Source organism: Podarcis pityusensis (assembly GCF_964106645.2).
Source record: "Podarcis pityusensis genome assembly, chromosome: 12".
Lineage (NCBI taxonomy): Eukaryota > Metazoa > Chordata > Lepidosauria > Squamata > Lacertidae > Podarcis > Podarcis pityusensis.
Window position 1 is genome coordinate 10,811,271 of NC_138037.1, and position 27,971 is coordinate 10,839,241.

General features: G+C 43.1%; 2 protein-coding genes across 19 annotated transcripts in view; one reads left to right on the plus strand and one right to left on the minus strand.

The window, feature by feature from the left end:
• Window positions 1-14,186, minus strand: part of XYLB (xylulokinase) — a gene marked incomplete at its 5' end in the record, with an annotated part of 114,766 nt that extends 100,580 nt beyond the window's left edge. For 3 of the 8 annotated variants that reach the window (XM_080974090.1, XM_080974089.1, XM_080974087.1), the window contains 5 exons: window positions 2,446-2,574; window positions 3,891-3,977; window positions 5,227-5,307; window positions 9,193-9,262; window positions 9,794-9,876. In XM_080974090.1, the coding sequence (XP_080830216.1) occupies window positions 2,446-2,574; window positions 3,891-3,977; window positions 5,227-5,307; window positions 9,193-9,204 (309 nt within the window). Of the gene's footprint in view, window positions 1-2,445; window positions 2,575-3,890; window positions 3,978-5,226; window positions 5,308-9,192; window positions 9,263-9,793; window positions 9,877-10,104; window positions 10,199-13,705 lie in introns of those variants that run through there. The other 5 variants (XM_080974093.1, XM_080974092.1, XM_080974094.1 and 2 more) reach the window with 4 other exon arrangements.
• LOC308459135 (uncharacterized protein C9orf152) lies at window positions 13,706-27,878 on the plus strand. 11 transcript variants are annotated; one of them, XM_080974290.1, is made up of 5 exons: window positions 13,706-13,811; window positions 16,927-17,043; window positions 17,699-19,812; window positions 19,916-20,093; window positions 25,684-27,878. In XM_080974290.1, the coding sequence occupies exons 4-5, from the start codon at window positions 19,916-19,918 to the stop codon at window positions 26,226-26,228; spliced, it is 723 nt and encodes a 240-aa protein (XP_080830416.1). In that variant the 5' UTR covers window positions 13,706-13,811; window positions 16,927-17,043; window positions 17,699-19,812; the 3' UTR covers window positions 26,229-27,878. The 11 variants fall into 11 exon arrangements, with proteins under 11 accessions (XP_080830416.1, XP_080830415.1, XP_080830414.1 ...); XM_080974289.1 differs by having other exon boundaries at window positions 16,927-17,011; XM_080974288.1 differs by having other exon boundaries at window positions 13,768-13,875.
• Window positions 27,879-27,971: the final 93 nt, after the last annotated feature.

Sequence of the window (27,971 nt, forward strand, 5' to 3'; positions counted from 1 at the left end):
AGCACAGGTATGTTTGACTTCTGAGCCCCTCCGAGCCAAAGGCAGAAAAGCCCAACCAGCAGCCAAACGAAGCCTCAAGCGGTGGTTCCCACAGTGCAGCAACCCGGTAAAGGGGATGCAGCAAGGAAAACCACCGTCACCTCTCCACTGGGAAGCGCTGAGCAATGGCGAGTCCCCAGGCAACACGGCCGATTTGATCGGCACAAGGCATGCAAGCTCCACCCCCCAGTCGCTTTTAGACTCCTTATTGGGTGAGCAATGCAGCCAAGCAACACAGTTGGAGCCTCCCTCCTCCCTGGCCGGCAGGGAGGGAGGGAGAGGAGCTGCTTCCTTTGAAACCCGGGAATTTTAAGGGACATCATCAATAAGGGACAGCAGTGGGACACGGTGCTGGGATAAGGGACTTTCCCGCCAAATAAGGGGCGGTTGACAGCTATGGATTGCACAGAGGTGTTGAGCTTTTAGGGGGTTACCTAAATACACTCATCCGCCAGACAAACGCTCCCACCAGACCAACACTTCTGATCGCATGCAACGCAGAAGCAACCAATCAGACCGCTCACCACCGACAGCTTAAAATCACCCGCTCAATTGCCATGGCAGCAACCAATTGGCCGCAGCCATTGCCACAGCCAGCAATCAGCCACACTGTCGCCGCCGACAATCTTCTGCTTGAGGCAGCAAAAAATTTCCCGTCCCTCCCTCTGCACTTCACGTGTATAAGAGGCCCCCAATTTTTTTACATTGTTTTAACGTGAAAAAACCTAGTCTTCTACACGGAAAAGTACAGTACAGTGGTACCTCGGGTTACGTACTTGATTCGTTCCGGAGGTCTGTTCTTAACCCGAAACCGTTCTTAACTGGAGGTGCGCTTTCACTAATGGGGCCTCCTGCTGCCGCCATGCAATTTCTGTTCTCATCCCGGGGCAAACTTCTCGACCCGAGGTACTACTTCCGGGTTTGCGGAGTTTGTAACCCGAGGCATTTATAACCCAAGGTACCACTGTACTTCTCAACTGGGGGTCTTAACATCAGCATAAAAAACTAGGGAAGCTGGGGGGAACCTCCAGCTCATGTACCTTTCTTGACACCCCCCCCCAAGAGGTCCAAGATCAGTAGGGGAGGGACTCAGTCCTGCTGGGTGTTGCTTCACGAGCACATTTCAGGAAAGCACTAGCAAAGCAGACCCCTGCAGAGAGCAGGATTGAAGCTTCTGCTCATCCATTGAAGAGTAGAGAGTAGATGAAGTAGATCCCTCTCTCCACCCCCGTAGAACAATTCTGACAGGTAGACAGAACTACCCACCTGTCTGTCACCTGCTATCATCATAGCATCAGATGGCTGTCAGGTGGGGAACTAGGCCCCCCTGTCAAAGTTGGCCCAATCTGACCAATGAGGCCAAAATAGCTTTTCACCCCTCAATAGGAGGTATGCATTCCCCTTTAGAGAAGAGGGCGTAATTGAAGGAATGGGTTTCTGTGCAGTCAGTTTGAAACGGGATCCAAAACCCCCCTTTTCTTCTTTCTCCTTTGGAGAATTTCTAAAACGCATTAACTTGAGCTGTTGAGCAAATGCATAACAAGAACACAGCTGTATAAACAAAGCTCTCTCCTTTATCAGTCACGGCAAAGGATGACCTTGGCTGTTCCAGTGGAGTAGGGATGGCACGTCTAGGTCTTATCTTACATTCTGAACACACTCTGACGCACAGACCTAGTCCGGGAACAGCGCCAGAGTGTGTTATTGGAGTTGGTGACCTCTTGCTCCAAGATAAGAATATAGGAACAGGAATACCCTTTTATGGTCAGAAGTACAGGAAGGAAAACTCTTTTATGGTTAAGAGTACCAGAGCAGGAACATCTGTGATGTCAACCTGCGTGTACAAGCTGACGTGACTGGATTCCTGGGGAAGGGGGGAGAGGGTGCCTGGAGGATATATATACTGCATGAAATCTCTCGTTTCTTTGGACTTGCTGTGGACTGACCACGCAAGTGCCTTTCTGCTGCTCCGGAGAGCAGAAATAAAGAACCCTTTCTCTGAACCAACCTTTGGTGTCACTTGACTTCCTTCCTCCTGTCCGGGAGCAATGCAGAGCCCACCAATCGGTAAGGTCTAATAAGGCTACATAATCATGATTCCCCTAACCATAACTGTTATCTGAATTAGAAAAATACTTTTTTCATTATTTTTTTATCCTGCTATTCCTCCAAGGAGCTCAACGTAACCGTCTCCCCGGCCCACTTTATCCAAACAGCAAAATAATTTAAAGACTTTGTTCAGCCAAAGACCTTATTCATGGGTGTATGAGCAGGAGAGAAGATACAAGAAGTGGGAACCTTGTGCCCTTAGCATCTGGCGCACACAAAAACCTCTTGGAACGACTTGTTCTCACTTCCAAGAACAGCCTCAAAAGCCGAACTTTAGTCTCGCTTCTCAGCTCTCACCTCGTAGGCTCGTGAGCCGGTGACCTCAGCAAGTTTCTGACCCCCTCCGATAGCTTTTTCCAGAGAGCAGCACTGGGCGGTTGTGCTGGAATCCATCCAAACAGGGCTGTTGCTGACAGAAAAGCAAGACTATCGGGTAGGGGAAAAAAACAATGTCAGAAAAGTGGTCAGTGCCAAACCAGCAAGCTGGTTTAGGAACAATTGCACATATCTATTTTGCATACCAACATGTGATTACAAGGGGGAAGAGACCATGTGCGGGTCTCTATAGCTGGCCAAAAGAGTTTTCGCTACCTCAATCTCTGGTCTGAAGCAGATGCAGCCGGGCAGTAACTGCCTCCTTTCATAGCCCGAGGCAGCGCAAAATGAAGCAAGATGTGTTGGCCTGCAAAGGGAAAAGGTCTGCCTCTTTGGCGGCATCAATAGAGGAGGGAAATGCATTCATCCTATAAGACAAATACTTAGGACCCAAGAAAAAGGCTGGTTTGGATTATGCAGATGGGGAAACCTGGCTTAAACCTGATGTCATGGATGCAGAAGAGGGGTGGGAGGCACCAGCTGGGGAACCGCAAAGGGAACCCCCAGGGGAAGAAGGTTCAGAGCCAGGGGACTGGTGGTGGGATGACAATGAGTGGCCAGAAGGAGCTGCCAGAGCATCAGAGTTCCGCCCTATCCAGACCTGGGGTCTTTGGAGAGGGAGCAAGACTTTCCAGCAGATCCCAGCACCACCTGCAACCCTGAGGAGCCACTGGATCCAGACACCCCAACCATCTGGATTCCTGGCTGGCTCTCAGAACCTCCTTCATCACCCACAGGGCCACAAAAGCGGAGGACTGGCAGGAGCTTCAGAGCTGCCAGTGAAATGCCTGGATCGCTGTACATGAAGCTACTTGGGAAGTAGGAGAAGCGTATGGAAGCACCTGCCCAGATTAAGATCTGTCCGAGCTCCTGACACCTCCAGCTCCTATGTAAGCTCCCAGCCTGAGCAGCTTTGCTGCTGAAGCAGCAACTCCCTTAACAGCTCCAAATCTTCCTGAACCAGGAAAACAGATATATTTCTAGAAACCAGGAACCAAAGTTATGTTGATGGCTGCAGCGTGTGATAAGCGACTGAGACTAGAAGGTTGGAGCCTTTCCCTGAGCAGTGGAGTTTGCCGGTACTGGCTCTGCCCATGCAAGCTGTCCTCTGGCTCCTCCAAACGACAAAGGCTTTAAAGGCGTCCAGTTCATACACCCGCCACTGTTATACACTTCTTGTTCAGAGGAAGAAAAAGAAAGCATCTTGTCTGCATCATCATTTGTGCTTATCCTTTGCTAAAAGGAATGCAAAGCATGCTTCAATTATTTCTAAAGTCAGCAAGGAGTTGGGAAAGTGAGCGCAGCCATTAAGGGTCAATGAGCAAGACTGGACTTCAACGTCCTTCCAAACTCCTAAGATAAGTTACCTTCAGGGACTGATGCAAAGGAAGATCAGGCGATAGGTTTTGTAAAACAGAGTTTGCACCTTCTTTCCAGTAGACGCTTCCATGCTGCTGTTAAGAGAGCAAAAACATAAAATAAAAGCAGAGTGGCAAGTTAAGATTCATATCTGGATTTCCACCAAATTTAAAATACACTTGCATGCTATTAGAACATCAGTAAAGGATACTGAAATAAGCTTGAAGGCAAGGCCATTTTATTATCACAAATCATGCCGGTAACGGAGGCTCACCGATGGCAGGGGCACACTCCTAGATTGCTCCCGTTCTGCCTTCTAAACCTCAAGCTCCAACTCTCCACAGTCCTCAACGGTCAATGCAAGGGCTCCTGGGATTCCACTTGCAATGGTTCATGGGATTGCTAGGCGCTGTTTTCACATCTTTTTGCCCTTACTGGGCTCTTTTCGGGCTGTTTTTTGCAATTCTTTTTTTTAAAAAATAATTTTTATTAACCGACCAATCAAATCAAATCACATCACATAAATTCCAAATTACAAAGCCGAATTTTAAATTTTTGTTGGGGGGACCCATATTTCAAGTTCCGAAGGGGGATTCCGATCATCTTCTTGCTGCTGCGTTAATATCCACAAATCTGTCCAAATAATGTTCATAATTCTATCCAGTCTTATCTTGCTGTTTCCACATCTCATCTTGTTCGTATATTTTTCTTTTTTTCTTTATGATCTCTTCTGATAATCTCCTTAAGCAGGTAAACACCAATTATAATCCTGTGTGAATTTTTCTGTTCGTCCAATCATCATATCAAGATGGTTTCCATATATCATCACTTTCATAAACAACAGCACTCTTTCCATCATTAATCTCGCAAATCTGTCGCTCTTTAGTCCCTCTGAGGAGGCTCACCCACAATATAAAAACAGATCTGTTCCTCCTCCCAGACTTAAGTCTTCCGACAGAACTTGCCAAAATGGCGACGGTATTTTTTGCTGCGTCATTCCAAAGCTCTCATGCTTTCCACGATCTTCTTGAAACATGCTTTGGTTAGAAAATTATCTCCACACAGTCTTAAATCCACAGCTTAAGTCATTTAAACGTCATTTCTGACTTGTGACTTGTGGGGGGGGGATTCTTGGTTAATCACATAGAGAAAAGAAAGGGAAGTTTTTCCCCCTCCCCCATCCAGTCCCGTTGCCGAGTATTTTGCAATTCTTAAAGTCACTTCCGGCTTTGGTGCGATGCATGTGTGCGAGGTGGCACGTCAGTTGGCTGTTGCCTGCGCATGCAACCCAGAATAAAGGTTTTCCCACTCTCTCTCACACACATCCCTATACTTTTAACTGACCTGCCCAGCTCCAGACAAAGCTTTCACTCTGGAGAAGTTAAATCCAGAAGACTTCATCTTTTCCAAGATCATATCCAGGGCCTAGAAGAACAAACATGATCAAGACTGACTGCTGCACTCCAGGAAATTATGAATCCCAGCAGGCTTCAGAATTAAATAGGTAGATTCCTGTCATCAGTGACAGAGAAGGAAAATGGAAGAATTGGATAATCAGTAGAAGGTCTCTCGAGAAACCGAAATGATTAGCATGCTGAATAAAAGCATTTTTCAAATGAAGAGAGGGGGGGAAACCTTCAAACAAGTTCAGTACACATGCTAATCTTCAGGGCCAAACTAAACATCACAAATACAACCTTCAAATAAATAAATCTTCATCTATTAATTTCAGTCAACTAACAGTGCAATCTTAACCAGATTTATTCATATGTAAGTTGTATTTAATTCAATGGGACTTTGGGACGTACTGCCAGGGAAGTGGGGTTAGGATTCCAGCACAATCTATTAAACTTGAATGCAAAAAACAAACAAACCAGCAGTTCTGAAGCAAAAAGCACATGTTCTTTGTTTCTAAGATGATGCATGCTTGCTTTGTAGCAGGCATCATCTTATAAGAAGCATCCCTCCTATCTCTCACAGCCAGGAAGCCTCTTCCATAATTGAAAAACTGCAAACACTAAATAGTTGAATTAAAAATTGTGCAGAAATAGAGATTTAAGCCTGCTGTCCTTTTTCCAGTTGAAAGGGTTAGAGTAATAAATCAAAAGCCATTGAATAAATTAAATATTTCCATCTTAATTACCATGAATCTGCATGTAACATTAATCCAACAATTCATTCTCTTTTGCAAAGTGCCTTTGGGAGGTGGCAATTTGCAGCAGAGGAAGAGACATGAAGGGAAATACAGTACCACATATGTTTCCCAGCCTGCCTGTTTTAACTACAATTTCCAGGGGTTTTCAGACCAGCATATACCACACAGACATGGATCTGGGATTCTTTAGCTGGAAAAGTAGAGTTTCTGTGGGAAATGAAGAGTTAAGCACTCCTCCCCTACCAACCTTACACCTTTCTTCTTTCTTCTCCACATAAAATACACCAAAATATCATAGAATCGGAAGGAACTACAAGGGTCATGCAATCCAACCCCTTGCAACACAGGAAACCTTTGCCCAATGTGGGGCTTGAACTCACAGCCCTGAGATTAAGAGTCTAGTGCTCTACCAACTGAGCTATCCAACCTTGCTCAACTTTGAGGTGACAAATATGCCTTGAATCTTAGGGGAAACGTGCCGCAGAACAATATCATGCCAGCGCAACCCTTGAAAGCAGGCACATGCTGGGAAAGTGGCCATACTAACATCTGGGCGGTTCTGCTGTGCAGATTTGCATGGCACATGGCTGACGTTCAACCATCTGCTGGACTAAGCTGAGCGCAGCCAGTGTGAAAACGGCAAAATAGATTTGCACCAGCAGAAAGGCAGAGCCTAAAAGGAAATTTATGCATTTCTTTATCAGTTCCAGAAAAGTGTATGTTTCACTTGATTACAATGTTCTTCGTTCTCAGATGTCTGTTTCTCAGAAGAACAAGAAAGAACCCTCAACACAAGGTGAGAAACGCTATCATTCTAGCATGGTCACAATGTGCTTATAGCTGCAGCACACTGTAAACTAAGCAAGCAGCTTCTTGGTTTTTCAGTAGGCCAAGATCTGTGGGTGCACCTCTGAGGTGGGGAATTTCAGGCCCAGGAACTGAAGGCATTCTTCCCAGGCTTCTCTAACCAACCCTCAAGGCTCTCCCCAGGCCATCCCACCAACACCCCGGGCCACACCTCTCACCTGCTTGTGGCTGGTTGGAAGGTGTGCCTGAACTGTGAGTTTTGCATGGCGTATGTCCATTTAAAAAGCCTGCAAACACCCAGTTCCCACCCTCGTTCCGCCCTTTGAGTGATGTTTCAGTGAGATCCTTATGATGTTTCCAGGTCACTTGTGGGTTTGGAGCGATGCACGCATACACAGTTGCGCACCTATTGAACACATGTAAATGGCAAGCTGCCTGTATTTCTTTTTCATTATTTTACAAAAAAGGTGCATACACACTTCCTTTTTTGCTCCAGTTCACGTGTAATGTCAAGTCCCCACCGCACTCATGGTTAAGCCACGGTTTGGCTAAGCATTACATCCAAACTCGGACTCAGACAAACCTCAGTTACAGCTCCAGACCAATCACGAGCCATGGTTTGGACATAACAATAAGCCAAATCATGGCTTCACCATGGGTAGCACAGCAGTGGCAGTTTAGTTTCTCCATACTAAGAAGTCCCAAATGGTGCACCTTTTGTTCATCAAGTTGTTGATCATTTTGGTTGCCCTTTCCTGAGCCTTTTGCAACTCTACAATATACTTTCTGAGGTGAGGCAACCAGAACTGTACACACTACTGTACATTTCACTTGTCAGTTGGCTTTATTTCCAGAAAAAAAATAATGTATCTAGGGATGGAGCTATAAGAGCTAAAATGGCCACGCAAAAACCTCCAATGTTCGACAAACAAGAAAAAAAGCCGAGCCGAACTGGTTACTCTTCCCCAAAGAACAAAGAGATAAAAAGCAAGAAAGAGTAATACAGCTTTCAAGTTGTTAAAGAGTGTAATTATGTCAAAACTCAGCTTAATCCCAAACAACGTCGACATCATTTAGAAATTAATGCATCTGCTATCACAAACAATGATACAAAATGTGACTACTTAAAGAAATGAAGAAAAAGAAGAAGAAACATGGTCCAGGAAACTGCAACGTCAAAAGGATCCTTAACAGCATTCCAAGTGAAATAGAAAACAAGAAAATTGTAAATTGTCTGGCAAATGTAATGGTTTCTTGTGTAAAGTAATTTTAATAATGCTGAGCTAAGAAGCTGAATCATCTAATGACACAGACAGAGCCAAGCGACCAAATTTAGAAACAATGGCAGCTCCTAATTAAGAAAGGAAGGGATTTGCCCTTCCAAGTTACAGTCTCTGTACTAGGTAATCACTTTGCACTCCTGCTACTGAAGGATCTGGAGTGTGTGCAAAAGATTTCGGAAGCACAGGCCCTGCTCTCCTACCCAATGAAAGGGGCACACCATTGCCCATTTGGGTTTCCTTTCCATGAACAACAATCTGTCCCTCACCTAATCCTGCTGAACTTGTGATCCTCAAGACTGAGCAAAGACCAGCAGCCACTTCTTGTGACCTGATAGAAATGCTGGAGGAGACTGTGTTTTGTTGTTCCCGGAAAGCAGCAAAACTAGAAAGTTTATCAAAGTCCACATGGGCTACCATACATGGCTGCTGGGCTGCATTCAGTTTGGTAGGACATCTATGAGGATACTTGAACAGCAACTATGTTTAGCATTAGCCCAGAACCACATGGCAAGCACTTGCAAGAGTATGGCAAGTATTTCCAGAAGCAAAAGCAGAAAACTACCTTTACACCACAAGGCCACTGCTAATACTGGTCTGATTCCCATCAGTAGGTACTAGTAGAAATGTAGCAGATCAACAGAGAACCATCATACTGTAAGATTCAGAAGTGCAGTAAAGATACTTCCAAAACCTTTTGAGCCCCATGCAGCGGCTCTTACAATTTACTCAGGACCACCAAATGTACTTCATTGCTGAGTAATAACCTGAACCCGGATATTCTAAGTGAAAAATGAATTATGTCATCCACAGCACAGAATAGAGTCAACCATAGTTAGAGGTAATTCTAGATCATTGCATCTTCCTTGTTGGCATAGAGATTTTGCTAGGCCTCTGTTTACATAAACCTAAGCAAACAGGCAACGTGTCATTTTGAAAAAGGTAATCATATAGGGCAACAGACAGGAGGACAAATGGGGAGAAGGGAGAGGATTGGAGCCAATTGCAGGAACCCACCGGCCTTCCTCTCCAGACACCGGCGACATTACTCAAGCATCAAACACTTACCTTCACCCACATTAATACAGGAGAAGTCACAGTCAGTCTGTCACTGTGAACATGGACGCCCCCTTGAGTGCTGCAGGAAAAACAATGCCTAGGTGAATAAAACTAATTCATTATTTCACTTTGCATTTCCCCAAATAACACACAAGTACAGTGGTACCTCGGGTTACATACACTTCAGGTTACATACACTTCAGGTTACAGATTCTGCTAACCCAGAAATAGTGCTTCAGGTTAAGCAGTTTGCTTCAGGATGAGAACAGAAATCGTGCTCCGGCGGCGCAGCAGCAGCAGGAGGCCCCATTAGCTAAAGTGGTGCTTCAGGTTAAGAACAGTTTCAGGTTAAGTACAGACCTCCAGAACGAATTAAATACTTAACCTGAGGTACCACTGTACTCTCTTGTACACAGCTAGGACAGTTACCCTTTAAAAGAATGCAAAAACAAAACCAAACATAGTGCAGTGTTACTAAAGGAATACTTTTAACCACAACATTCTATGATCCTTGAACAGGATCTGCCCAAGCGCAAATACTCCAGAGGCAGAGGGAATTTTAATGCCAACGCAGGTTTAAACCAAACTAAGCACAAGTGACGAAACATACCCAAATTCTGGAAGATCTTTGTCAAAATTTACACTGTCCTCATGGATGACTCGCAGTTGTTCATCTACAGCAATTACTTTCAGCTGGAGAAAAGAAAATGTTGCTGCTGCTGTTATTTATTTCATTAGGATTTGCTTCCTATGAAGCATCTCAAAGTACTGTATGATAAAAACATGTATAAAACAATTGTATATATAGAAACGGTTAAACAATCATTTATACAAGAAGTAAAAACAATTACATATACAAAACAACAGTAAAAACAATTACATAGATATAAAAACAATTTCAAATCCAATACAGATACCTACAGGTATCTTCCAAATAGTGGCGTGCCTTCTAGAATTAATTATATCCACTGGTGTCATTGATTCTAAAATGAATGCCTCCATTTGGAAGAATCAATAATTTCTGTGTGATCAGTCACCTAAAATAGCAAGTAGCTAGTTCATTCTGCACTTCATCCCATCTCCAGAAACTGATGATCGCTGATTAGTGTTCCACTTCCTGGGAGCAAATTAGAGTTTCACTAAGGAAGTACTGAAATTCCCATGATTAGTTCAGAAAAATGCTTCGTGTTTTCCCAGGAGTGCCCCTGCCCTTCTTCCTTCACCATTGGCCCCTTCTTTCTTTTCACTATTGCTTTTTACAATCTTGTTTTTGTACAGATCTTCGCATTCATAAAAACCTCACTTCCACTCATCCCATCAATTTATTGGAGAGGTGGGATGGAAGGAAAAGATTGCTTCAGTTCTGACCCTACATCACCTTAGCTCAGCCTTCCCAAAGCTGGTGCCCTCAACATATTTTGGATTTCAACTCCCATCAAGCCGTTTGTAGTCTAAAACATCTGGAGAGCACCAGGTTGGCAAAGGCTGTTTACTTTATGTTACTTATAACTGCATTTCTATGCCACTTCTATCTGGAGTGAGACATTCCATAAAGAAGGCTGATCGCCGAAGAATTGATGCTTTTGAATTCTGGTGCTGGAGGAGACTCTTGAGAGTCCCATGGACTGCCAGAAGATCAAACCTCTCCATTCTGAAGGAAATCAGCCCTGGGTGCTCACTGGAAGGACAGATCCTGAAGCTGAGGCTCCAATACTTTGGCCACCTCATGAGAAGAGAAGACTCCCTAGAGAAGACCCTGATGTTGGGAAAGATTGAGGGCACAAGAAGAAGGGGACGACAGAGGACGAGATGGTTGGACAGTGTTCTCGAAGCTACCAGCATGAGTTTGACCAAACTTCAGGAGGCAGTGGAAGACAGGAGTGTCTGGTGTGCTCTGGTCCATGGGGTCACGAAGAGTCAGACACGACTAAACAACAACAACAACAAATGCCACCTTTACTCCAAAGAGCTCAAGGTGACATACATCATCTCCCTATTTTATCATCACAACAACCCTGTGAGGTAGCTTAGGTTGCATGATTAGCCCAAGGTCACCAAGTGAGCTTCATAGCTGAGTGGGGATTTGAACCCTAGTCTCCCAAGTCCTGACGTGGGTGGCGCTGTGGGTTAAACCACAGAGCCTAGGACTTGCAGATCAGAAGGTTGGCAGTTCGAATCCCCGCGACGGGGTGAGCTCCCGTTGCTCGGTCCCTGCTCCTGCCAACCTAGCAGTTCGAAAGCACGTCAAAGTGCAAGTAGATAAATAGGTACCGCTCTGGTGGGAAGGTAAACGCCGTTTCCGTGCACTGCTCTGGTTCACCAGAAGCGGCTTAGTCATGCTGGCCACATGACCCGGAAGCCAATAAAGCGAGATGAGCACCACAACCCCATAGTCGTCCGCGACTGGACCTAACGGTCGGGGTCCCTTTACCTTTACCTTTACCTCCCAAGTCCTAGTGTATTTAACCACTAAACCATGCTGGTTCTCTGTTGACAGCATCTTGAATGAATTAGTAATTATTGCTTTGCCCAAGCAAGCTGTCCTTATTTCTAACCATTGGGCTCCTGCCATCTGCACCTACCACCCCTTGAAAGGAACTAAGACCCTTCTTTCTCATTTGCTATTTATGATCTTTAGAGAGAAAGGAGTGTTTAAATGTTTTTTCAAAAGTGTAACGGCAGTGTCCAAAGGAAAATGCTATCTAGTTATATGAACTTCTCCCACTTCATCAGTTTGGTTGGGGCCATAGGAAAGTTACAGTATTTTTTTAAACAAAAATCTGCAGGTAATGACTAACTAAACTTCGTAGGTTAACCTTTGATTTCTCATTTAAATATGCTGGAACTCAGGAAGTGCAAGTAGACTTTGCTTCCAGGTACAATTGCTGAAGCCTGCGCTAAGGGGCTGAATTTCTCCAGTTTGCCAAAGGATTTTATCAGAACTGTGAGATGTAGTGCCACATCATAAAAACCAAGGGAGAAGGAAGGGGGGAAATCACTGTGAATTTGAAACTCACAGTTCTAGAAAGACCTATCTTCCACAGCTCAGCTGCAAAAAGGCAAAAGGTGAAATCCATTGGCAAGTTTTCCTAAGCAAGCCACAGTTATGTGCATTGTAGCTCCTATTCATTTAAGAATATTCTAAGAGGCTGGCTGCTAGATAAGGCCAAAGTCCATGGGCATAGCCGGGGGGGGGGGGCACCTTTCCATCAATTCAAAATCCATCAGTTCAAAATCAATACAAATCTGAAGTTCTGCCCCCCCAAACAAAAGCTTGCCCCCCCAAAAAAACCCTGCCCCCAAAAAATCCTGGCTACACCCATCCTGTTCTCACAGCAGCCAACCTGTTGCTGCAATGGGAAGTCCAAAAGCAGCCCCTGAGTGCACCAACGCTCTCCCCACCTGTGATTCCCAGCACTTCAGCAAGAGAACATGCAAAGCATGAATGTGTCAAGCACACGTTTGCAAACATCTCTGTGCCTGGACTGGCTGCAACTTCCTGCTTCAAGGATACACTCAGCCTTGCCTCTATGTAAGGTGTGAAAAGTCCCTCAGATCCAGAATTTATTTTTTATTTTTTTTAATAATTTTTATTAAGGTTTTAAACAACAAAGAAAAAGAAAAAAAAACCATACACAATACATATAACAGCAACACACACAAAAAACAACACAAAATTCAGCAATAAAAAAGCAAAAAACATAACAATTAAAAACAGTATCTCTTTTCCATTTCCATTTTTAAGTTACTTATTTTCTGGACTTCCTCATACCTCCCTCTTTTGTATTCCAATCCTAATTATTTGTCCAGCAGTTTCTTTTCCACTTTTTTAATCCTAATCTTTAGTTTGATAAAATATTAAAGTATATAACTTCAACTTCTTTAAACCTAATCCTTGGTCTTAATATCATATACCGTTAAAATTTTCCCTCTTAATATCAAATTTCCATTTCTTTAAACATCTTTAGTCTTAATCTTTAATCTTAGTCTATCATTAACTTTAACCTGTACAGCTGGAAACCACTTGTTTTCAGTCCAACATCACTCTAACATTCCTTAATTTTGCAGTGTTTCTGAAGATAGTCTTTGAGTCTCAGATCCAGAATTTAAAGGAAACATGCCTTTATTTGATTTTGTGCATACTTGTAGAGGGGAGGGTGCATGCTGGCAAATCTTAACACTCACCAGCACTTAAAATCTTCAGTCATTATTATTATTATTATTCAATGCCTTCATCCGAGGATCACAGGGTGGTTTACCATATAAAACCAGTCATCATCACATGCTGGTTTGGTTGTAAGTCGCTCTGGGCTGCCTAGGGCAAAACCTAGTATTAGTATTAATACTAATACTAATACTGCTGCCTCTTTGGCTCTATACCAGGGTTCCCCAAACTTGGGCCTCCATCCACTTTCGGACTACAATTCCCACCATCCCTGACCTTTGTTCCTGCCAGCTAGGCATGATGGGAGATGTAGTCCAAAAGCCGCTGGAGACCCCCGTTTGCGAAACGCTGACCTACAGGCGGGGAAGGAACCATCGCCTCTGCCCATCCCATCAGAGAGGCTCCCGGGGGCTTCCTCTGTGCCCGAGTCCTGCGATGACGACAGGGGATTTCCTCAGAGCATGTGCAGAGCGCCTGCTTCCTTTCCCCTCCCCCGCCCCACTCCTGACTCGAACCAGGCCCCCGAGGTGGGGCTGGAGAAGGGACCGAGCGCTGGGCGGGAGGAAGCCTTTCCCGCGCCGCCGTCCCTGAGGCGACGCAGGGACGCGAAGCGAGGGAGGGCGGAGGGGAGGCCGTGCCCAGGCTCCGCGGCCGAAGCCTCCGGCTCCGCCTCCTCCGCCGCGTCCATTTTTTTTTGCCACGGGTACCTGCTGGGTGCTGAAGTCCCATCCCAAGTAGCTGGGCTCGGCAGGCGCAGCCATGGCGGCCTGAGGCGAGTGGGCCTCGCCGTCGTCTTCGCTTGGCGGGAAGCAGGCCCGGCGCCCGCTTTTTTGCCTCAGCGCCGCCTCACAGAAACGGCTCGCCCGGCCTCTCTCCTGTGCCCAAGCGCCGGGCCCTGGTAGTTATTAACCCGCCCGCCCTGCGGCCCCTTCGGGGGCGGTGAAGGAGGACCCGCCTCTCGCTCGCTCGCTCGCCCAGGCCCGGGGGTCGAAGCGGCGTTGTGGTGGCCTCGTTGCCCGGTGTGAGCGGCCTCTTCTCGGCGGCTGTTTTCCTCAGGTTTCTCGGCACTTCAATCCCCACACTTCTTAATATACAAATCACACAGCAAATAAATGGTGTCGGTCAGGGCACTTAAGAGGAAATTATTATTATTATTATTATTATTATTATTATTTATACCCCGCCCTCCCCAGCCAAGACCGGGAAATGAGATTAAACTATGGTCTCGTTCAGATTAACAGTAAAACAGTTAGTTTGGAAAGGAAAGGAAAGGGGAAAACGCAAGGTTAAAAACAAAAGCCTAGCATATCGTCACAAGAGGCTGACCCAAAAAAGGGGGCTGGTGGCTGGCAATGGCTTGGCTGCTGGAATTCAGATTCAAAAGAAGGGATTTCCATCCTCAAAAATAATGGATCTTGGTTGTTGTGTAGCCAGCAAAACTTTGGCCTCAGTTTCAATATATCAATATGCTGCCATGCCTCACTCATAATGGCTAACGACGGCAAGGATTTTTTTATTAAAAAAATAACAATTTGTGTTTAAAAAGGCAGATGGAAACCAAGCTAGTCATTTCAAAAGAATTTAAGACTTATTTGTTAAAAAAAAGAAATGAACCAACTTTAATTTTTTTAACGTACAGTAGAATAAATCAAATTACATTGAAAGAGTAAGATTTTCTTACTCGAACAGTGTTCGAAGTATGGTCACACCAAAGATTTTCACAACACCATTATACAGAACTAGCAGATTTGTTGTAAGCCAAAAATAGCTTATCTCCTGAGTTTAAGCCAATAAAAACCCAGAAATGTGAGGAGTTAGGAGCCCAACATTGTTTATTGCAAAGCAATAGGTTACAGTCGGATCATTCTGCAAAACTGCAACCATGCCCGGTGGTTCAGGCAGTGGTATTTATAAAGTTTCAAACAAAGCATTTCAATTTTCACCAATTGTACATCATTACCTTATTTCATGTTTAATACACAAGCGCAATAAGCACTGGCAATTTTGCTGATTCAATGTTGATTCCCACCGTGTTTTGTTACATTGTGTTACTATGCATATTGGAAACCTGTGTTACATGTAGCCATTTGCACCATGTAGCAACTTATGTTCTAGCTTTCAGCTTTATATTTGTGATTCACATACAGTGGTGCCCCGCAAGACGAATGCCTCGCAAGACGAAAAACTCGCTAGACGAAAGGGTTTTGCGTTTTTTGAGTCGTTCCGCAAGACGAATTTCCCTATGGGCTTGCTTCGCAAGACGAAACTTCTTGCGAGTTTGTTTCCTTTTTCTTAAAGCCACTAAGCCGTTAATAGCCACTAAGCCGCTAAGCCGCTAATAGCCGCTAAGCCGCTAATAGCCGTGCTTCGCAAGACGAAAAAACCGCAAGACGAAGAGATTCGCGGAACGGATTAATTTAGTCTTGCGAGGCACCACTGTATTGGCTGTATTTCTGCCCCAATCGGGGGCAGCTACTTGCAAAATCATCAGTTTCACAAAGCAACAGGTTACCATAACTTCTCTATTAGAAATGCACTCAAGGATTTCCAGGGGTCCACATTATCACATTTATTGTGGCCCTTTCAGTCCCTTTCCTAATGATCTCTAGCAAGGACTTCACAGTTGCCTCCTACTGCGTCAACATATTAATTGAGATATTCCCCACAAACTCAAGATCTCTTTCCTGGTCAGTTACCAACAGGCCTAAGCCAGGTTTTGAGACCCTCTTAGCCATTTAAAAAAAAAGACAAATGCATGGAAAGAGAAAAAGGTGCCCCCCACAAAAGAACACTGAGTCGTTTGTTTCTATAATCAACTGGTCTACGAGCACATTGGTCACGGTCTAATCTTGTAGCATCATTTCTATTAATAGTGGTGAAAGTTTTTAACTCTATTATGAAAAGGGTTATTTGGTATTTGGTAAAAAAGTATTTTACCAAATACCCGCAGATCTAAGGAGAGAGTGTGGGTCATGTTTTGGTTTGATGCACATAAAAACAAGTTGCAAAACTTATTGAATGGCCCCAAATTAACAAGCATCTAAATCGGAGCCACTCTTTGAACCCGAGGCCCAAGCCAAATGGCAGTATGCATGCATGGCATGCAGAAAATAAACAAGAACAGCTTTTCCTCCTAACACTGAGCAGCTGGGCCAGACTGAGAATAGCATAGTGAAAAGATACCCAACAATGGATGTGTGAAGCCTGCTTGACAATTGTTTTGCTGTAGAAGTATTGCACTAAGTCTTGCAGGGCAGGCAGAAAGCTAACACCCCCAAAGTTTGACCGCAGTGTCCTCCGGCTTAAAGAAAATAACTCAGCAGTTTTCTACTGTGAACATACCTAAAGCTAGCAATAGAGTAACAGTAGATTAAGTAGGTCTTTTCATTTTGCACGCGAGCGTTATCAAACTCTGCTTGAAAATTAATGTTGACATTGATTAGAAGCTACCCAATAAAAAGTCAGGCCTTTTTGCTTTGCTCTTCAATGGGCCATAATACAGAACAGCAGTTTCATATTCAGTACTTTTTTACTTAAATACCTGAATTAACACCTAATAAATTATTTTAATTTTATAGACAAAAGTTGACCACCTTTGCTGAACTCAGAGCCAACCCTACTATTAGGCAGAGTGGAGGATATTGTCCAATCACTGGTGATGAAGTAAGATTCAGCTAGCATACTGCTTGGTTTCTGTAAGTGGAATGAGGGGAGATTTGCCTCAGGCAGCAAAATGTCTTGGGGAAGCCATGGCTGTGCTCTGTTTAAATGTGCCATCCTTTGCTTTCCTGTTCCTAAAGATAGCATAGTCAGGGCTGGGTAACAATGACACACAGGCTGCATATACATTCCCCCCAAAAAGTAATTATGGGCACTGTAGTTTGTTAAGCAATGCTAGGAATTGTAACTCAATAAGTGGTGAGCTACATTGCCCAGAACCTTTGAGGGCGGAAATGTGCTTCAAATGTGTTTTAAAGATATCTGTACACAGTCACAGTCCAAAATAATATTAATATTAATAAAAGCAAGTATTACCCCTATGGAGGTTATCCAGAAGGTACGTCTCTCTTTTGTACTGTTCACACATTTCAGAACAGGAGTGCATATTGCTGACTCCCATGCACCTTCACAGAGGTTCACATTCAGTAAAGGCACACAGGGATATCAAAGTTTCTGCTGGTTTTGCCTTCTACAATACAAATAGTCTTTAGTGGACAGGGGCACCTTGGAGAGGGAATGAGCAGGACCAGCTGCTATATTGTTCAAAGAAACAGTTCAGGATGGGGAAAGTGTTCCACTTTAAGGACTATCCAGAAATGTTCCTTCTTCATTTGAATTCTTCTATCGCAGCCACTCTGCACATTGAGAAGGACTATTTGGCAGAATCTCCCCTGGACTGTTCCATGTTTTGCACAGTCTTCACAGTGATCTACACTGAAGTTAAGTAGTGTTAAAGAATAAAATGTATTTGTTAAACTCTGAATATACTATTTATGTCCCCAGATCCAAAAATGAAATGTCAGGCTTAAGGTCAAAACAACCACTGGAATTACATAATTCTACACAGTGCTTTTTTTCTGGGAGCACTCAAGGATAGGCAGTACCGGCACCCTCCCAAGTGTTAAAAGTGTGCACTTACTGAATAACGCAGATGGAGACGCTTTACAGTTCATCAAAATCAGCTTGTGAGATACTACTCAGATTAGACTTCTGATTTTTGCTGCATTCTACAAAAAGTGAAAAGGGCCCAATAGTCCTCCAGTGGCCTCAGGTAGGTATCTTCTAGCAGCCTGGCTATGCCCCCACCCTCCTATCTCCTTTGGTATTACTTTCCCCTGGAGGACTTTTATTAACTGCTTTCAACCTAGTGTTCATTTTATTGAGCTGCCCCTCCATAGGCATCATCAATTCTTTCTGTGTTTCCATCACTCCGGAGCACATTGATCTGTCAGGACCTCTGAATATATAAACCCTTAAACCAGGCATTCCCAACCTTTGGCCCTCCAGATGTTTTGGACTACAATTCCCATCATCACTGACCACTGGTCCTGTTAGCTAGGGATCATGGGAGTTGTAGGCCAAAACAACTGGAGGGCCACAGGTTGGGGATGCCTGCCTTAAACAGTCCAGGATCACAATACCTCAATGACTGTCTCTCCTCATATAGAAACACCCAGACCCTGCAATCCTCATTTGAAGCCCTTCTTTGTGTGTAATATGAGGTTGAATGCAGGTGTAATGCAGGGATGACTCAATTAATTATGACCAACAAATGAGAAGTAGCTGAACTTCTGCTCACTCTTTATTCCACATAGCTTTTACTAGCCTTACTCGGTGTGGAGGTGGAAATGTAATGACAAAAGTTCCAAAGATGCAGCTGAGTGTTTTGTTCCCATCATTTGTGGGTAACTGTTGAGCTGAACATTTGGTTTCAGTTTTCAACACTGTGCTATGTCTAATATTTATTTAAAATATCACAACAAAGAAGGGGACACCTAGAAATATGATACATGTCTTGAGTTCCGGTTACCGGCTATTTTAAAATATTTATTTTAAAAGTTAAGGGTATGGGAGAAGTGATTAAATAAAAGAGGATCACTTCTCACTAAGGAGGAGTGCACCTGCATATTGTTTTTTTGGATAACACTCAAGAGAAAACAGTGGATTCGATTCATGCACCTAATGTGGAACAATTATTTTTCCTGTGGAACGTTTTAAAAAAACCCAACAACAACAAATCTTTGCTAAAGGGGATATAATTACAGGGGAGTTTCATCTAAAGACTTCATTCCATAGCCATACTCAACAGAAGAAGAAAACAGATGAGAGTAGAAAACAGATGGATGCGTCATTGTATGGAATATTGATAGGGTGAAATTGGTACAAATCAGAAATCAATACCCCACAACAGAAATGTACAGTACTTGTGGACAATCGAGAAGCTGCGTATTACAATTTCCAATTCTATGCAACTCTATGTCCTTTACATTTTTTTATCTTAATATCTAGGAATAGGAGATGAATAAAATAATAATAGTTGGGGGGGGAGCAGCAGCAAAATAGTTATCACAGAGTTTACCACAATAATAATCAAATCTTATAAAATAAATATGGGGAAATTATATATAATCACAGCGAAAGTGACATGCTGCCAACATATAACTGTGTCGCTTTAAAATTAAAATTGCTACATCAACCAGCATCTTTTAGCCTTTTGTGTGCATTTGGCTGTGTTAAATGAGGTTTTGTATTTCACTGTGGGTTTTGGCAAGGCTTCATATGTTTGGACTTAAGTCAACACTGGTTCCAGCTGAACAGCTCCTGTCATTAACTTTGCTTTCAGAGGTTCAGGACACACTGGATGTATTTGAAGCAAAGTTGATATTTCAGTTGATTGAAATCAGAAGCTCTGCACCAGGTACTGAAGGGAATCCAAGCAATGCAAGAAAGCCATTGCCTGGCTCGTGAGTGACTATTTCAGATGTTACCAACACCCTTTGCCTTTTGGCAAGCACAATGAAGGAAATGCTCTGCTTTTGCCTGATTTTGTCTTTCTTATGGGAACAGATGGTGAAGGCTTATAAATATATGGGTGGTATTTTCTTAGTGACTCATCTATCAAAGCAACGAGCCTCAGACTGTTCCGGGCAGCCAACCAAGATGGACGTAAGCATGCTTGAAGAGCAATACGACAGTCTAAAACAGAAGCAAAAACTGCAGACACACATTATTGTGTTTAAAACAGGTAAGTTTTAGACTTGGCTAAAACTTTAAAAACAAGGGGTCCACAAAAAGCCTTGAAAATGTTCATTGATTTTTACAATTGCACTAAGCTTATGCTCACATTTGAAAAGTTAAGTACAATGTCTTCATAAGAAATAGATCCGAGGTACCTTACAGATTAACAGATGTATTGTGGCATACGCTATGCAGTCTGCTAATCTTTAAGGTGCCATAAGACTCTTACTGTGTTTGCTGTAACAGATGGACAGCCCAGTCCTATGCATGTTTACTCAGAAGCAAGCCCCACATTGTTAAATGAGACTTGCTTCCTGGTAAGCTTGCCGAGTTTACAGCCTTATTCATCTACTCCCTATGGGAATTGTTTTCACATTGTTATGCACAGTCATAATAGTTAGCAAAGCCAAATGTTAACACTTCTTTCATGTTTGTGGGGGGAAGAATATCTTTTAGATAAATGTGCTCTGTACTATACTTATTAAATGTGGGTCTTGTCATAGCACAAATTTCAGCTTCAGTCCACAAAGAAAGCCACAGCTGGGTATTATCTTTACTAGAATCAGCTAAAATGCTAGAAAATAGTGAGCAAACTTTTATGCTCTCCAGAACTCTTGTTCAGGTAGGATGTTTAGCAAAAAACGACAAAAGAGGAAAAGGGGCGAGGTGGTGGGGGGAAGCTGAACATGATGAAAAAGCCCCACTCTGAAACTGGTAAGTAAATTAGTCTTAAGAGCAAAATACATTTCAGGTTGTACCAAGAGTTATTGGGACAAAGAACCACCAATGGCTGTTCCCCCAGTTTCTTTAAACTATAGAAGGCAGTTGTTACTCTGATATGTCTCTAGTACTCAACGTAAGAGATAATCTCACTGATACAGCAGAAGTGACTAACCTCTCCAGATTAGAGCTGTTTTGTATAGAGAATTGTTGCATTAGTCCCATAAAGTGAGATAAGCAATGTAAGTAATTTCTTACGTTTTGTTAAATTAACTGAACCAGGTAAAATGATGGCCAAAAAGAGATGCTGATGTGGAAAAAAGTTTGGTAAGGAGAATTTGAAACACAACTTAAGGGTAAACTCTTTTCAGGCTTACCTCCAAAGAAACATGGAAAATGGGATCGAACTTATTTTCGACCAACCGTGTTTGATCCAGTACAAAGTCACTACGGGTTGTCTTGGGCAAGATAAAGTGACTAACAAATTTAATTAATAAAAAATTAGTTTGCTTGCATGATGTTTCTTAGAACAAAATGTTAATTATGTCAGATAGCATTTACATAGATGCTATCCATTGCTATCTACACAACACACAATACAACAGTATGTAACCATTTTAGGTTGCAATCCAGTGCATACGTTTTTGAGAGTTAGTCCTCTTAACGCAACAGGAACTTCTGAGTAAACATGCGTAGGGAGCATATAATTACTTTAAGAACCTAGCAGCCTGTTAAAATTCACCTTGAAGTTTTACTGAATGTTACTGTGAAAGGCAATCATGTGAAAACAGTACACGTAGCTTTGCCAGGTCCTAGGTGGTAATATGTAACTAGGAGAAAACATGTTGCTCTGGATTACTGGTTATCAAATTATGTCACCGTGAACCTTCCTAACCAATTTGTTCAGGCCTCCTAGAATATAATGTTGGACAATTCCTTAGCCTAAGGAAAAGCAGATCAAAGGAGAGAACTCTACAGTATAATGTAAACATGCAGGTGAAAACTAGTTGCTTGGCAGGGAATGGGAAATGATGAGAAGCTAATCTGTGAGATTCTAACATTTCTGAAAGAATTTAACGGGTAGAGGAGTGGCAATGGTGGCAACACAGAAAGGCAGGTCTTCACCAGCCATATTACCAACTGACTTGCAGACCACTCGGCTATCTATAGTGCCTTGCCAGGTTGTCGTTGCAATTGCATCAGAAAAGTAGCAAAATAAGTTTTTAATAGGAGGATAACAGGAAACACTGGAATGCATAGTTTTGCATTGCAATCATCTGGATTATCTAGGAAGGCCTGAATGAACCTATCTGTCAGTTGCAGAAAAAAACAGCTAGTGTGTGGAAGCACCCTCAGAATGACAAAATTTGGGAATTCCTCTTTATTCGCAGGTGTATCAATCCCTCAATGAAAAGCATAAGACGTATTAAATCAGTGTGCCCATTCATCTTCTCCTTCTTTCTTTTTTTAAAGCCGGTAATTTATTTTTCCAGCTTCTTCCTATTCCCCAACATGTCCCTATCAGGGAAAAAGGTCAGAAAATCTGTATTTTGATCAGGGTTCTCATCAAAGGCAAAGGGGAGGACCTTGCAAAAAACAAAACAAACCAAACATTTTGTTGCACTGAGAAGATGGTGCTCCACTCACATTTTTGAAAGTGTAACAATAGCCTATTTGGGTACAATGTGGTTATTGTATGCTGTGGTAGTTCCCCACCTGCCAATGGGATGATGCGTTCACTCCCTTTGGAATTGGTCCCAGAAAATAAGATAGGCTTACCAAAATGTTCAGATTTATGTTGGCAAAAGATTGTGAAAAGGGTTTTTTAAAAAAATAAAAAGAAGCACAAAAGCAGAATAATTGACCTGAGGCATTTTTATGTGGGAACAATGTTTCTACTTGAGAATTTAGCAATAATAAAAATTTCAAGGTAAATAGTTTTTGTGTGTATGCACCTTTCCTGCCCTTCCCTCTCCACCAAGATGTGAAAGTGGCAAAATTAGTCATAACACAAGATCACTGTAAACAGGAGGCAGCAATCTGATACCTCCTATGGTGCCTGTGAAAGACCTCAATAAATGTACCTCAAAAATCCACACTGCACAAGATAGTATTTACTCTCTCTACCCAGTTGTTGGTTGCACTGATTCCTATAGTGCACATAGAATCATAGAATCATAGAGTTGGAAGAGACCACAAGGGCCATCGAGTCCAACCCCCTGCCAAGCAGGAAACACCATCAGAGCACTCCTGACATATGGTTGTCAAGCCTCTGCTTAAAGACCTCCAAAGAAGGAGACTCCACCACACTCCTTGGCAGCAAATTCCACAGTCGAACAGCTCTTACTGTCAGGAAGTTCTTCCTAATGTTTAGGTGGAATCTTCTTTCTTGTAGTTTGGATCCATTGCTCCGTGTCCGCTTCTCTGGAGCAGCAGAAAACAACCTTTCTCCCTCCTCTATGTGACATCCTTTTATATATTTGAACATGGCTATCATATCACCCCTTACCCTCCTCTTCTCCAGGCTAAACATGCCCAGCTCCCTTAGCCGTTCCTCATAAGGCATTGTTTCCAGGCCTTTGACCATTTTGGTTGCCCTCCTCTGGACACGTTCCAGTTTGTCAGTGTCCTTCTTGAACTGTGGTGCCCAGAACTGGACACAGTACTCCAGGTGAGGTCTGACCAGAGCAGAATACAGTGGCACTATTACTTCCCTTGATCTAGATGCTATACCCCAATTGATGCAGCCCAGAATTGCATTGGCTTTTTTAGCTGCAGCGTCACACTGTTGGCTCATGTCAAGTTTGTGGTCAACCAAGACTCCTAGATCCTTTTCACATGTACTACTCTCAAGCCAGGTGTCACCCATCTTGTATTTGTGCCTCTCATTTTTTTTGCCCAAGTGCAGTACTTTACATTTCTCCCTGTTAAAATTCATCTTGTTTGTTTTGGCCCAGTTCTCTAATCTGTCAAGGTCATTTTGAAGTGTGATCCTGTCCTCTGGGGTGTTAGCCACCCCTCCCAGTTTGGTGTCATCTGCAAATTTGATCAGGATATCCTTGAGTCCATCATCCAAGTCGTTGATAAAGATGTTGAATAAGACCGGGCCCAAGACAGAACCCTGTGGCACCCCACTAGTCACTCTTCTCCAGGATGAAGAGGAACCATTGATGAGCACCCTTTGGGTTCGGTCAGTCAGCCAGTTACAAATCCACTGAGTGGTAGCATAGTCAAAACCGCATTTTACCAGCTTCTTTACAAGAATATCATGGGGCACCTTGTCAAATGCCTTGCTGAAATCAAGGTAGGCTACATCCACCGCGTTCCCTTCATCTACCAGGCTTGTAATTCTGTCATGTATCCTTAGAAATCACCATATTCCATTGGATACCAGGATTGGACATCTGTCCTCCCATCTGTTCAGAACAGAGGAGAAGTCTCTCCTTCTAGATATGGCAGCCATTTTGTGTTATGCCATGTCACAATGGCAGCCATTTTGTGGCATGGACACCGGACCCCCAAAGTTGGCGAATCCTGCTATAAAACTTACTGTAGTTAATTGTTTTGCCAAAAAAAAAGTTGTTTGTCCAATTAAAATGGCAATAATTTTCTGGACTATTCTCCTTGCCACTACACAAATTTTCTATGGCAACCTTGATAACTCGCCTTGTTTCCACTCACTACTTAAGAGTTCTGGGAGGAAATATGAATACATATTGTTTGACCTAGATAAGGGGTGGGTCCAGAGGTCCAGCAGGCCAGATATCTATCTACCCCCTTACACCATAGGCCACCTTTGAGAGGTGAGGGTTTCTGATGGCACGATCACATCAAAGTTGACTCATGTGAGTGGAATTTATTTTACCAGGAGGTTCCTTGCAGGAAGGGACACGTGTGGCACTGTGGTGTAAACTACTGAGCCTTGGGCTTGCCGATTGGAAGGTCGGTGGATCGAATCCCTGTGAGCTCCCGTTGTTTGGTCCCACCTCCTGCCAACCTAGCAGTTCGAAAGCAGATCAGTCTGCAAGTAGATAAATAGGTACCGCTCTGGTGGGAAGGTAAACAGCGTTTCCGCGCACTGCTCTGGTTTCACCACATGACTCAGAAAAACTGTCTGCAGACAAACGTCGGCTACCTCAGCCAGTAAAGCGAGATGACCACCGCAACCCCAGAGTCGTTCGCAACTGGACTTAACTGTCAGGGGTCCTTTACCTTTACCTTCTTGCAGGAAACAGGCTGGTAAAGGAGCATGCAGCAGCTCTATTTGAATGGCAATGTCCATCAATGAGAGGGACTAAAATGGTGGGGGGAAGGACCTTGATCCCTAGGTGTTGGCTCCTGTGTCTATTGATGAGGGCTCTAGTTTTCTACTTATCAGTTGATGAGTAAGAGTCAAATCCTGCTGCTTCAACGGCACACCAGTTCCCCATGGGGAACTGATGGGCACAGCAACACAGAAGTGAATTCCACCCCAGCCCATTGGCCGGAATCACCCAGTGACTCTGGCTGAATGAGAGGCAGATGTGGTTTGGGGAAATGGCTTTGCAGGCCAGCATTGGCCCACACAAGCAGGAGGTTCTTCACATCTGACCTAAAGAGAAAACTAGCTAGCGGGACCTAACTTGCCCAATCTTGCATTTATTTTCTACATGTGATTCATTTGTGATTAGATTATGGTAAGGCAGCCAATCTTTCTGGGATGTGTTAAGATCGTTTATCAGATTGCAACAACAGATTTTTGTGGTTGCTGATCTGGAGTGAGGGGGAGTCTCTTGCTCCTTTCTACCTATATTTGCAACAGCCCCAAATGTGAACAATCCCATCAAGCTTGTACTACTTTGCCACGTGTAATATGCAAACATATATTTTCTTCACAGGTGAGAATGAGACAGTCCCAGGGGAATCGATGGTCAGCAGTGTTTTAATTAACAAGAAAATGAGGAAAGCAAAAGCATTTAAAGAGTGTGCTCCTGTCAAAGAGGTTAGCCTTGAATTGCCCTGCAGTGAAAATATACAAGACAGTTCACCTTGGCGGATACATCTAGAGATCCACCGCCTTGCACATGGAGAACACCAGGAAGTTCCTTTGGGTGCTGTCCAAAAAAACAATGAACAGGTTAGCGCTGACAGTGAAATACTGTCTCTTAAGGAGAGAGTGATGACAAGTGAAGAATTATTAAAAGGAAGTGAACAATCTGCTGGAATACTCAGCGAACAGGAAAATTCAAGCCCTGCTGAAACGACAGACAGTTCTTATTCACATTTGACCTCAGTTACTTCACCTGCTTGGACACACGCTCAAATTTCAGTCTCAAAATTGGCACCGACATCTAATAAGCTACCCTATTACCCTTTCCCTCAGAAGAAAACTCACAAGATCTCTGAAGCTGCAAGAAGACTTGGATTGTATGTTTCACAGTGAGAGCATCTCATTAAGGAAGGAAGCCAAGTCTTGCTACGCACAGTCCCCTACACAGAAGCAGCTGCATGTTCCTTCTGGTCACATGTGCAACTGTGATCGGATTCCAACACCTGTGGTTACAGGAATTGCTGTGGCTGTAGCCATGTATATCCCAGCTTACACAAGTGTTACCCTGAGTGGGAAAGGAAAAACTGCTCAAATATAGGGGTGGGACAGCTCAAGCTATTTTAAACGTTTGGCTAAAATATTCTTTTGCCACCATCTCCTGTGCCAAGGGGCTTGTTCACATTTGGGCATTCTTTAGTTGTTTATCCACTCCCCGCACCTTTTGAATTAGATCAGAGTTGTCCACACATGCACATATTTGAATTTGTATCCAAAGAGCAACTTTGGTCTTCTCAAGGGGTTTTGAATTCATCCTAACTTCTCTGTTCTAAATAAAAGGGACTTTCACTCAACTCACTTCTGTGGAATGAGAGAAATGAAGGCTGTAACCCAGGAAACGGCAGGACACAATATCTACCAACCTCAGATCTTAGACTGGAGACGTTGAAATTCTCCTGCCTCTATCAGCCTCCACAATGTATAATGCTAACCCATGATTTGTTTTAAAAAACCAAGACTTTCCCCACAGACAGTCAAACAAACACGGCTTGTTTCTCCAAAGCTTGGTTCATTTTCCAGCTGCTCTTGCCTCGTGCCCTTCCATGGGTTCAAATATGACACTATAGTTAAAGCAAGCCAAGGTTTGCCAGCCAACAACAAAGCACAACAGGAGACTGTGGTTTGCTGGCAAGAAACAAAAGTTAAACCAATGGACAGAGTTCAGGCAATCAAACAATGGTCTCTGCTTATTGGATTCAGCTGGCCCTGCAATGGGGGAGTTAACTGTGAACACTTTCTAATATTTTACCAAATACCTTTGATGTGCTTGTTAAGGAATGATTGCTTAAAACCTATTTTGGACTACTCAGTGTTCAGACTTATATGAAAATGCATTTTGAAGGTTCATTGTGTAGAAAATCTTTTAGCCCCGCAATGGTTCATAAGTTCATGTGCCTTTACTATAATATAATAATGAAAAAGCAGCAGAACAATAATGCGGATTTGGCTCCTGTTAGAAAAATAATGATTGACTAGCTGCACCTTTGGTTTGATCAGGTTGAAGGGTTCTTATTATGTCTTTGTTAATCTGTGATCCCTGGACCATGTAAACAAGCCCACAGTGGTTCTCTAAATGCCCTGCTAATTTTGTTCAGGTGTAGATGTAACTATGAAATGCATTTTTATAAAGTGGTGATAGTGATACTATTTCTAGAAATGTTTTATTTTCATGAACTGGAATTCAGTATTAATAAGAATGATTGACATATACTGCTTTGTTAATTCTTTATTGAAACAAATGATTCCCACCCCCCTGCACTTTCTAAAATCTGGAGTTGATCCTCTTTTTTTCCTGCCCTCTCAAGATTAAATATAGTTGATATGTAAATATATACGTTTCCTACTTTCCCCACTTCATTTTCTCAGCTGCATGTCAGAAAGCACATATGCTTTTCCGCATCACTGAAATAAATTAATGACTTGTAATATGATTTTTCAATTCATGGAAATGTTATTTTGTAAGAAATATAAATTGGAAGCACAGTTCTACTTTGCATCCAGACCAGTTGTTTTATTTTCATAATCTGCTCCTGAGAGTCAGTACTGATGTTTCATTTTGAAGGTTTTTTGGTTTTATGT